Source organism: Bufo bufo, chromosome 3, assembly GCF_905171765.1.
Source record: "Bufo bufo chromosome 3, aBufBuf1.1, whole genome shotgun sequence".
In the NCBI taxonomy this organism is placed as follows: domain Eukaryota; kingdom Metazoa; phylum Chordata; class Amphibia; order Anura; family Bufonidae; genus Bufo; species Bufo bufo.
The window spans coordinates 39491981-39504209 of record NC_053391.1 but is presented as its reverse complement, the minus strand read 5'-3'; the positions used below and the strand labels follow the sequence as shown (position 1 = coordinate 39504209).

At 46.0% G+C, this 12229-nt stretch overlaps 1 protein-coding gene across 1 annotated transcript; it reads left to right on the top strand.

Annotated features, from left to right (window-relative positions):
- The first annotated feature begins 5563 nt into the window (after positions 1–5563).
- Positions 5564–11853, top strand: LOC120993613 (zinc finger BED domain-containing protein 5-like). Its single transcript, XM_040422087.1, has 2 exons — positions 5564–5617; positions 10030–11853. The coding sequence occupies exons 1-2, from the start codon at positions 5564–5566 to the stop codon at positions 11851–11853; spliced, it is 1878 nt and encodes a 625-aa protein (XP_040278021.1).
- The last annotated feature ends 376 nt before the right edge of the window (positions 11854–12229 follow it).

Here is a 12229-nt window from a genome sequence, read left to right as displayed (position 1 = left end):
TGAATGCAGCTTGAATGGGAGACCAATCTGAGTGAATACGAACCAAGAGTAGAAAAGTGCAGGACAGTAAGGACGTGCGGATGCAGCATAAGACATGAAATAAAAGCCGAAAGTGTAAATGCCGCTCAGGATAACAGCAGAGCATGAAAGTGCAGCAAGGTTTTTAAGTACATGGAGCAGTGAAATACATGAAGTCTAAAGATGGTGGTAGCGGGGGGAGGGGGGGGGGAGACACATGGCAAGGAACAGCTACAGCAAGAGGCCTAAACAATAACAGCTGCGTCCGATCTCCAAACGTGACATAATGTGCAGCCCGGGTAACTTTCTTTACAGCATAACGGCTGAAGTAACTTTACATACGAGACGAACGAAGCAAAGTGAAACTTGTAAGATTTATAGGAACTAACTCCTATTACCAACAAACAAAGTTGAAAAGAAATAGAAGTATTTAGGCCCAACGAGCAAACTTGAGGTAGCAGATTCTGAGGCAAAGACGATTCCGACCGGCCAGGAGAGACGGCCCCGGCCCAACCTACTTACATAGTATGGCGCGTGCATACCACGGTAGCAGAGAGCAAAATAACAAGCTCTATTCTGGCTCCATGCTGCAAAGAAAGACTCCTACCACTAGAGAAGCTAGTTTGCTAATAATGACACCCAGCAGCAGCTGTGTGCGCCTGGAAGTGAAGGTGTGGCTCTTATATGAAGAGCCTCCGCCCCTCCCACAAATGCAGGCTGACTAATCAGCCTTACCAACATGTGTTAATTCATAGTTTTGATGCCTTCATAGTCATGAAAATAAAGAAAACTCTTTGAGTGAGAAGGTGTGTCCAAACTTTTGGTCTGTACTGTATACAGATGTATGCAATAACTGGGGCATACATACATCTATATGTATATACATACACCCAGACATACATGTGGCAATGCATGGCCACAACCTGGGGGAATGAATGGACAGTAATAAGCCCACATATATATATATATATATATATATATATATGCATACACACATCTCTATATATATATATATATATACTCACTGCTCAAAAAAATAAAGGGAACACTTAAACAACACAATGTAACTCCAAGTCAATCACACTTCTGTGAAATCAAACTGTCCACTTAGGAAGCAACACTGAGTGACAATCAATTTCACATGCTGTTGTGCAAATGGGATAAACAACAGGTGGAAATTATAGGCAATTAGCAAGACACCCCCAATAAAGGAGTGGTTCTGCAGGTGGTGACCACAGATCACTTCTCAGTTCCTATGCTTTCTGGCTGATGTTTTGGTCACTTTTGAATGCTGGCAGTGCTTTCACTCTAGTGGTAGCATGAGACGGAGTCTACAACCCACACAAGTGGCTCAGGTAGTGCAGCTTATCCAGGATGGCACATCAATGCGAGCTGTGGCAAGAAGGTTTGCTGTGTCTGTGAACGTAGTGTCCAGAGCATGGAGGCGCTACCAGGAGACAGGCCAGTACATCAGGAGACGTGGAGGAGGCCGTAGGAGGGCAACAACCCAGCAGCAGGACCGCTACCTCTGCCTTTGTGCAAGGAGGAACAGGAGGAGCACTGCCAGAGCCCTGCAAAATGACCTCCAGCAGGCCACAAATGTGCATGTGTCTGCTCAAACGGTCAGAAACAGACTCCATGAGGGTCCGACGTCCACAGGTGGGGGTTGTGCTTACAGCCCAACACCGTGCAGGACGTTTGGCATTTGCCAGAGAACACCAAGATTGGCAAATTCGCCACTGGCGCCCTGTGCTCTTCACAGATGAAAGCAGGTTCACACTGAGCACATGTGACAGACGTGACAGAGTCTTGAGACGCCGTGGAGAACGTTCTGCTGCCTGCAACATCCTCCAGCATGACCGGTTTGGCATTGGGTCAGTAATGGTGTGGGGAGGCATTTCTTTGGAGGGCCGCACAGCCCTCCATGTGCTCGCCAGAGGTAGCCTGACTGCCATTAGGTACCGAGATGAGATCCTCAGACCCCTTGTGAGACCATATGCTGGTGCGGTTGGCCTTGGGTTCCTCCTAATGCAAGACAATGCTAGACGTCATGTGGCTGGAGTGTGTCAGCAGTTCCTGCAAGACGAAGGCATTGATGCTATGGACTGGCCCGCCCGTTCCCCAGACCTGAATCCAATTGAGCACATCTGGGACATCATGTCTCGCTCTATCCACCAACGTCACGTTGCACCACAGACTGTCCAGGAGTTGGCAGATGCTTTAGTCCAGGTCTGGGAGGAGATCCCTCAGGAGACCGTCCGCCACCTCATCAGGAGCATGCACAGGCGTTGTAGGGAGGTCATACAGGCACGTGGAGGCCACACACACTACTGGGCCTCATTTTGACTTGTTTTAAGGACATTACATCAAAGTTGGATCAGCCTGTAGTGTGTGTTTCCACTTTAATTTTGAGGGTGACTCCAAATCCAGACCTCCATGGGTTGAAAAATTGGATTTCCATTTTTTTATTTTTGTGTGATTTTGTTGTCAGCACATTCAACTATGTAAAGAACAAAGTATTTCAAAAGAATATTTAATTAATTCAGATCTAGGATGTGTTATTTTTGTGTTCCCTTTATTTTTTTGAGCAGTGTATATACAGTGCTGCCCATAATTATTTCTCAGCTTTTATTTACATTTGAGCAAAAAATACAAGATGTTCCGTGGAAAATCTCAGAGTACGTGGTCGGAAGCCAAAAGTGACACCTGTGCTGGCCAGGAGGATAGTTAGAGAGGTGAAAAAGAATCCAAGGATCACCACCAAGGCCATCCTGGTGAATCTGGGCTCTGCTGGTGGCAATGTCTCAAGGCAGACATTCCAACGGACACTGCACAACGCAGACCATACCCATACCTGGGCCCATACTGGCCAATATATACATGGCCATACAGGGAATATATATCCCTATTGGCCATATAAGGGGGCCCATATATATATACATATATACACATATCAATGAAGGGGCAGATACATATATATATATATATATATATATATATATATATATATACACTACAGAGAACAGTATACTGTATATACACTCACCTAAAGAATTATTAGGAACACCTGTTCTATTTCTCATTAAAGCAATTATCTAGTCAACCAATCACATGGCAGTTGCTTCAATGCATTTAGGGGGGTGGTCCTGGTCAAGACAATCTCCTGAACTCCAAACTGAATGTCAGAATGGGAAAGAAAGGTGATTTAAGCAATTTTGAGCGTGGCATGGTTGTTGGTGCCAGACGGGCCGGTCTGAGTATTTCACAATCTGCTCAGTTACTGGGATTTTCACGCACAACCATTTCTAGGGTTTACAAAGAATAGTGTGAAAAGGGAAAAACATCCAGTATGCGGCAGTCCTGTGGGCAAAAATGCCTTGTGGATGCTAGAGGTCAGAGGAGAACGGGCCGACTGATTCAAGCTGATAGAAGACTGAAATAACCACTCGTTACAACCGAGGTATGCAGCAAAGCATTTGTGAAGCCACAACACGCACAACCTTGAGGCGGATGGGCTACAACAGCAGAAGACCCCACCGGGTACCACTCATCTCCACTACAAATAGGAAAAAGAGGCTACAATTTGCACGAGCTCACCAAAATTGGACTGTTGAAGACTGGAAAAATGTTGCCTGGTCTGATGAGTCTCGATTTCTGTTGAGACATTCAAATGGTAAAGTCCGAATTTGGCGTAAACAGAATGAGAACATGTATCCATCCTCTGATGGCTACTTCCAGCAGGATAATGCACCATGTCACAAAGCTCGAATCATTTCAAATTGGTTTCTTGAACATGACAATGAGCTCACTGTACTAAAATGGCCCCCACAGTCACCCGATCTCAACCCAATAGAGCATCTTTGGGATGTGGTGGAACGGGAGCTTCGTGCCCTGGATGTGCATCCCTCAAATCTCCATCAACTGCAAGATGCTATCCTATCAATATGGGCCAACATTTCTAAAGAATGCTATCAGCACCTTGTGGAATCAATGCCACGTAGAATTAAGGCAGTTCTGAAGGCAAAAGGGGGTCCAACGCCGTATTAGTATGGTGTTCCTAATAATTCTTTAGGTGAGTGTATATATCTATATATACACCCACCTGACTTCCCTCTACACCCGTATACTTAATCCTGACAGCATTCCTCCTCTGAGGTGGAGGGTTAGCCGGCCTTGTGACATTAGAGAACAGTCTCCTGAATTGTGGACGGTCAGCAGGAGGATCAGTGCTGGGCTTATCCTTATCAACGGGCTTACTGACTCCAGATTGCCCTGTAGATCCACCTGTGTCTGCTCCAGACTGCTGTGCACTTGACATGGTGTGCGGCTGAGAGTCCTAGTCTGCTCCAGTCTGTGTAGTTGTCTCATCTGATAGCTGACTTTCACTCACAGCGCTGAGCGGGGTCTCAATCACAGCGCTGAGCGGGGTCTCAATCACAGCGCTGAGCGGGGTCTCAATCACAGCGCTGAGCGGGGTCTCACCCACAGGACTGAGCGGGGTCTCGATCACAGCGCTGAGCAGGGTCTCTATCACAGCGCTGAGCGGGGTCTCGATCACAGCGCTGAGCGGGGTCTCGATCACAGCTCTGAGCGGGGTCTCGATCACAGGGCTGAGCGGGGTCTCGATCACAGCGCTGAGCGGGGTCTCGATCACAGAGCTGAGCGGGGTCTCGCCCACAGGACTGAGCGGGGTCTTGATCACAGCGCTGAGCGGGGTCTCGATCACAGCGCTGAGCGGGGTCTCGATCACAGGGCTGAGCGGGGTCTCGATCACAGCGCTGAGCGGGGTCTCACCCACAGGGCTGAGCGGGGTCTCGATCACAGCGCTGAGCGGGGTCTCGATCACATCGCTTAGCGGGGTCTCGATCACATCACTGAGCGGGGTCTCGATCACAGCGCTGAGCGGGGTCTCATTCACAATGTCCGTACATAAAACACTTTCCTGTTCACACACGGATTGCTGCTCACATTCACTTCACCAGAGTTGCAAACTGTGTCCACTGCAGTTAGCCCCTTGTTAGATGACACACTTTGCCCCCTAGTATTCCCAGCATTTTCAGAGACTGATTGCTCCGACCCCATACATAGTCACTCTGAAAGCAGTGACCCTCCAGGCGCTGCACCCACACATCTTTGAGGGGCTCCTTGCTCTACCATACTGTACTCAACACCATAATCAGTACCGTTTTTCTCTATGATTTCTTTCATCTTCACATTTTGGGCTCTGGCCTCCCTCTTTTTCTCCATTGCCCAGCTTTCTACTTTAGGTTTTGTGTTTGATTCTTTATCCAGTTTATATTTCAAAATGGCACGTTCACATGTGCAGTCATCCAGGCACTCACACTTCATCAACTTTTTCTTTGCATCAGTCTCTGTCTTAATCTCATCTCTACCGAGCACCCTGGCACAATGGAAGTCAATGGGCGAACCCGAGCATTAAACCAGGCACCCCCTGCTCTGAAGAGGGAAGGGTGTCTGGTTCACAGGAAAAGGTCAGAAATTGATGGAAACACCACTGAAATAGTTCGGGAACAGCATGGGGAGGATGTCTGGATGCATCTTGGACGTCCAGGTCGATGCTGGGAACGATGTTGTCCGAGTAGTACGCCACTTTTACAGACTGACAATAATACGCAAAAAAACGAAGATAAAATTGATTTTAGAGGAAAATTTGTTAGGAAACATTCTTTCCTGTATATTTACTTGTATATAAAGTGCAAGTTCTGCCAAAAATTACAAGGAAGAGGCACTCCGATACAACCTGTATATCACATAAAGGAGGGCCTCATTCACATTGTGGTACAATTGTTCAGGTAGTGGGACTCCTACACTCATAAAGCCTATGCACTAAGTGAAAGAACTGCAAAAAATGACAAGGAACCGGCACTACAATACACCCTTTATTACACATAAAGGAGGGCATCATACACACCCTTGAAAAATTATGATTGCTGGCCTGCTGGTGACCCTCAAAAACATTAGGGACGAGGGCCTGCTGCTGATATGACCATCTAAAACAGCGGTTCTCAACCTGGGGGTCGATCGTCCCTTCCCTGGGGGTCGCCTGAGGCTTCCTATTATGCCCCCGTTCCCGCCCCCTAAGTGAGCCGCCGCCGCCGCAGTCAAGCACAGGGAGATGAGCGCTTCCATTGCGCTCATCTCCCTTGTAATCTGACTGTGCTGCGGCGGTGCAGGGGAGGGAGGGGTGTGTCCCCTTCCCTTCCTCTGATAGGCTGCCGGCGCACTAGGCCGGCAGCCTATCAGAGGCCGGCGCAGGCGGCGCGTGACGTCATCACGCCGCCTGACCCTTACAGCGCTGGACACAGGCCAGAAGAGGCCTGCATCGCATCGCTGACACTGAGGTAAGTATGTGTTTTTTTTATTTTCTTACAATACTGGCACATGATGATGATGATGGGGGGGACTTAATACTGGCTGGCACATGATGATAATGGAGGGGGGCACTTAATACTGGCTGACACATGATGATGATGATGGGGGGGGACTTAATACTGGCTGGCACATGATGATAATGGGGGGGGCACTTAATACTGGCTGGCACATGATGATAATGGGGGGGAACTTAATACTGGCTGGCACATGATGATAATGGGGGGGGACTTAATACTGGCTGGCACATGATGATAATGGGGGGGGGACTTAATACTGGCTGGCACATGATGATAATGGGGGGGGACTTAATACTGGCTGGCACATGATGATAATGGGGGGGGACTTAATACTGGCTGGCACATGATGATAATGGGGGGCACTTAATACTGGCTGGCACATGATGATAATGGGGGGGACACTTAATACTGGCTGGCACATGATGATGATGGGGGGGGACTTAATACTGGCTGGCACATGATGATAATGGGGGGGGCACTTAATACTGGCTGGCACATGATGAAAATGGGGGGGGGGGCACTTAATACTGGCTGGCACATGATGATGATGATGGGGGGGGACTTAATACTGGCTGGCACATGATGATGATGGGGGGGGCACTTAATACTGGCTGGCACATGATGATGATGATGGGGGGGGACTTAATACTGGCTGGTACATGATGATTATGGGGGGGGACTTAATACTGGCTGGCACATGATGATAATGGGGGGGGACACTTAATACTGGCTGGCACATGATGATAATGGGGGGGCACTTAATACTGGCTGGCACATGATGATGGGGGGGGGACTTAATACTGGCTGGCACATGATAATGGGGGGGACGTAATACTGGCTGGCACATGATGATGGGGGGGGACTTAATACTGGCTGGCACATGATGATGATGGGGGGGGACTTAATACTGGCACATGATGATGATTGGGGGGGCGACTTTATACTGGCACATGATTGGGGGGGCGACTTAATACTGGCACATGATGATGATGGGGGGGACTTAATACTGGCACATGATGGGGGGCTTATTACTGGCACGTGATGGGGGGCTCTTGTTACTGGCAGTGGCACGTTATGGAGGGCACTTATTACTGGCACATTATTGGTGGGCACTATAGGGGCATCTACTGAGGCCACAAAGAAGGGGTGTTTTATATGGGGGGCTCTGTACAGTAGCATTTTATACTGGGACACATTATGGTGGGTACTATGGGGAAGGGGGGAGAGGAGTACTATGGAGTCATCTACGGGGGCAATAAGAAGGGGTATTTTATACTTGCAAATTATGGGGGACACTGAGGGCATCTACTGGGGCACGATATATGGGGCATTTTATACTGGTACATTATGGGGGGGCACTAGCAGGAAGGGGGGAGAGGAGCACTATGGAGGCATTCACTAGGGGCACTATATAGGGGTATTTTATACTGGCACATTATGGGGGACATTAGCTCAACTGGGGGCATAAGGGGGTATTTTTTGCACTGTCACATTATAAGGAGAATTATTTCTACTGGGGGGCATTATGGTGGGCTCTATTACTCCCACATGGTATGACCCCCTAGTAGCAGCACCAGCCTCTCCCTGCTCTGCTATCCCTCTGCCCCTTCTCCAAATCCTTATTATGAAATCTTTCTCATTAGGATAAAAAACAACATCAGCTCCGCCGAGCCCCCGGCCAAGTGTTGAAGTGGCGTCCGAGATCCCCAAGGGCCAAGCCAAGTAACTGTAAGTGTTCATGTGAAATATGTTTGTTATATATGTACACTCCTGTGAGAGGCGGGGAGGGAGATCTGTGGATGACACTGTTATAGGGAGGGAGATCTGTGGATGACACTGTTATGGAGGGAGAAATGGGGATGACACTGTCATGGGGTGGATCTGTGGATGACACATATAGCATAAGATGCTATATACGGTATGTGGCATCCACAGATCCCCCCATAGCAGTGTCATCCACAGATCCCCCTCTCTATAAAAGTGTCATCCACAGACAGCTGGACTTTTCTTCCCTGTTGCGGTTTTAGGTATTGGGTAAAGTATCGCAGCATTTCTAAGCGTACTTGTGTAAATGTGAAACAACACCTGACCCAAGAGAGAGTCACAAGAACCACCCCATAAATGCACATCCGACAATAAGTCAATATAAAAATATATATAAAGTTTATTAGACACACCAACAGACAAATTTTTAAAAATTGTATACAATTATAACAAAGTGCGGTATGCAATAAAATATATGTAACCGACACACACAGGTCCACTGAATTGCCACAAAATGGGCATAAATACTATAAACCAGCATATGGGAATACAATGCAAAACATAAAGCAAATATAAAGTAAGGTAAGACCATTAGAAATGCAAACAGACCATGATAAGGTCTAATTTAGAGAGCCAAAACCTACATGAGCCGCTGGTGCAGTGGACCTGGAAGAATGAGTAACGCCCAACGCGTATCGCCGGAAGAATCCAGCTTCCTCAGGTACTTGTGTAAATGTATCGTTGTTATAGCTGCCCCCCTACTTTTGTCCTGGCCCCCAGTGTGCCCCCCCAAAATTTGAAAGGTAGAGACGCCACTGCTCGTGAGATTTCCCTACCTCCTGACTTCCTGTCGCACTGCTAATGACATGAGGAGGCGTTCCTGAGTTTTGACGATCTGCGCATGCGCAGACCGACAGTTTATGGAAAATTTCAGCGGAGTTCAGCTTCACGCCGGCCGGAGTTAGCCGCGCTTGCGCACTAGGCCGTAATATTTCCCTACTGAGGCTCTCCTGCGCATGCGCAGTGTCCCGGTGTAAAGCTGAACTCCGCTGATTTTCCATAAACTGTCGGTCTGCGCATGCGTAGATCGTCAAAACTCAAGACCGCCTCCTCACGTCATTAGCAGTGCGACAGGAAGTCAGGAGGTAGCGAAATCTCACGAGGTAGGGTAGTATAACGCTACACCCGCACAACGGCAGCGGCCCCTTATCCTCGCGCACAGGAAGTGATGTCCTATCACTGCCTGTGCTTGAAGGAGCCTGACGTCTGGACGGGTAAGTCGGGCCGCCTGTCTGCTGAGGTCCGAGTTTTTTTCGTTAATGACACCACCGCTGGGCACCACTGCCACCAATGATTTAATTGAGCCCGGCTAATTTTATTTTAATTATTTGGCTGAGCAAGGCTTAATTTATTTGGGAGGACATGAATCACCGCTGATTTATATATTTGGGGGACCCTGAGCACCGCTGATTTATTTTTTAGGGGGTATTTGTTGTTTATTATTTATTTTAAAGTTATTTATTTGGTTTAAAAATATTTTGTATTTATGCTAAAGTTCTGTGGTTATGAATGAATACTTGTGTATTTGAATTAACATTTGGTGTATTGGTGTCTGTGCGTGTTTTTGGTGGGTCATCAGACCCAATTCTCCACGTGGGCCACGGGAGTTCCAGCCGGACACTAGGGTTGGCGCCACTGTATTTATGCAAACTGGTCACACATCTGCAGAGAGCAGGTATTGTAGAAAGCAGCTGCTGTGTTAAAGGCATTTGAGGTAAGACAGGGCAACACTTGAATTATTGTTCATCAGCTATTGTCATATATTATTTTCATTTAGATAACAAATCACCCCATGACAATGGATCGTGTAGAGAAGAACCATAAAATAAGAAAATATAGTGAGGATTTTTTACAGTATGGTTTTACCTCAATAATTACAGTAGGGATTGAGAAACCACAATGTGTTATTTGTTGTGAAGTTCTATCAGCTGAATCTATGAAGCCAAACAAACTAAAACGCCATTTTGATAGCAAGCATCCGAGCTTTGCCGGCAGGGATACCAACTATTTTAGAAGCAAAGCTGATGCACTCAAAAAAGCCAGACTTGACACTGGTGGCAGGTATTACAAACAAAACGTAGCAGCCGTTGAAGCTTCATATTTGGTGGCACGTAGAATTGCCAGAGCTATGAAACCTCACACCATTGGTGAGGATTTACTGTTGCCAGCGGCCAAAGACATTGTTCGAGTTATGATCGGAGACGAATATGTTACGAAATTGAATGCAATTTCCTTATCTAACGATACTGTTCGCAGACGATTAGATGACATGTCGGCTGATATTCTTAGTCAGGTAGTACAGGAAATTAAATCTGCTCCACTTCCAATATTTAGTATCCAGCTTGATGAATCTACAGACGTGGCAAACTGTTCCCAGTTACTGGTTTTTGTGAGGTATATTAATGATGGCGACTTTAAAGATGAGTTTCTTTTTTGCAAACCTCTGGAAACGACAACTACTGCACGTGATGTATTTGACAAAGTTGGATTATTTCTGAAAGAGCATCAGATCTCTTGGGAAAAGGTTTGTGGTGTTTGTACTGATGGTGCTCCAGCTATGCTAGGATGTCGATCTGGATTTCAACGTTTGGTACTGAATAAGTCCCCAAAAGTCATTGGAACTCACTGTATGATTCATAGGCAAATATTAGCAACGAAGACGCTGCCACAAAATTTACAGGAAGTTATGAAAAGCGTCATAAGTTGTGTCAATTTTGTAAAGGCGAGCAGTTTAAACAGTCGACTGTTTTCGCAACTGTGCAACGAGTTGGATGCGACACACAATGCTTTGTTATTTCATACTGAAGTGAGATGGTTATCAAGAGGAAAAGTTTTAAAACGTGTTTTTGATCTTCGTGATGAACTCAGAATGTTTTTTAATCAGAAGGCAAAACCACAGTTTGAGGCACTTTTCAGCGATAAAAGTGAACTGCAGAAAATAGCTTACTTGGTTGACATCTTTGTCATCTTGAATGAGTTAAATTTATCACTGCAAGGACCAAATGCAACGTGCCTTGATTTGTCTGAAAAGGTTCGATCATTCCAAATGAAACTTCAGCTTTGGCAAAAAAAATTGGATAACAATAATATTTACATGTTGCCTACCTTAGCTGCTTTCTTTGAGGAACATGGCATTGAACCAGACAAAAGAATTACAATGATAATTTCTGTGAAAGAACACTTGCATATGCTTGAAGATGAAATTTCATTGTACTTTCCAAATCTACCGGACACCCCATTTGCTCTGGCCAGAAGCCCATTCACAGTCAAAGTTGAAGATGTTCCTGAGACAGCACAAGAGGAGTTCATTGAACTTATTAACAACGATGCAGTGAGAACTGATTTCTCTACAATGCCAGTTACAAAATTCTGGATCAAGCATTTGCAGTCATATCCTGTTCTGTCTGAGACTGTGTTGCGCCTTCTTCTTCCATTTCCAACAACTTATCTATGTGAAACAGGGTTTTCCAGCTTGTTGGTTATCAAGTCTAAATACAGAAGTAGACTTGTTGTGGAAGATGATCTTCGGTGTGCTCTTGCAAAGACTGCCCCAAGAATTTCTGATCTGGTGAGAAGGAAGCAATCTCAACCTTCGCACTAATGTTGGCTGTTTTATGCATACTGTTGCAAAATGTAGCGATGTTGTTTACTGTTGTTATATTAAGTATGTTACCCATGCTACACCATGCTTCAATACAAAATTTCATTTATTTGTAATTAGAAATAAATATTTGACAATATATAACATTTTGTCTTTGTGATTAATTACTCTGCTTTAATTATGTTCAATTTGTAGCAATAAAAATACATCCTGCATATCAGATATTTACATTACAATTCATAACAGTAGCAAAATTAGTTATGACGTAGCAAGGAAAAAAATGTAATGGTTGGGGGTCACCACAACATGAGGAACTGTATTAAGGGGTCACGGCTTTAGAAAGGTTGAGAACCACTGATCTAAAACATTAGGGGCG

Bases quoted from the DNA above. Each gene is read 5' to 3' on its own strand.
- LOC120993613 (XM_040422087.1), top strand. From the start codon at position 5,564: ATGTCTGGATGCATCTTGGACGTCCAGGTCGATGCTGGGAACGATGTT. The intron at 5,618-10,029 runs GTAGTACGCCAC...ATTTTCATTTAG, and splicing joins CTGGGAACGATGTTGTCCGA to ATAACAAATCACCCCATGAC.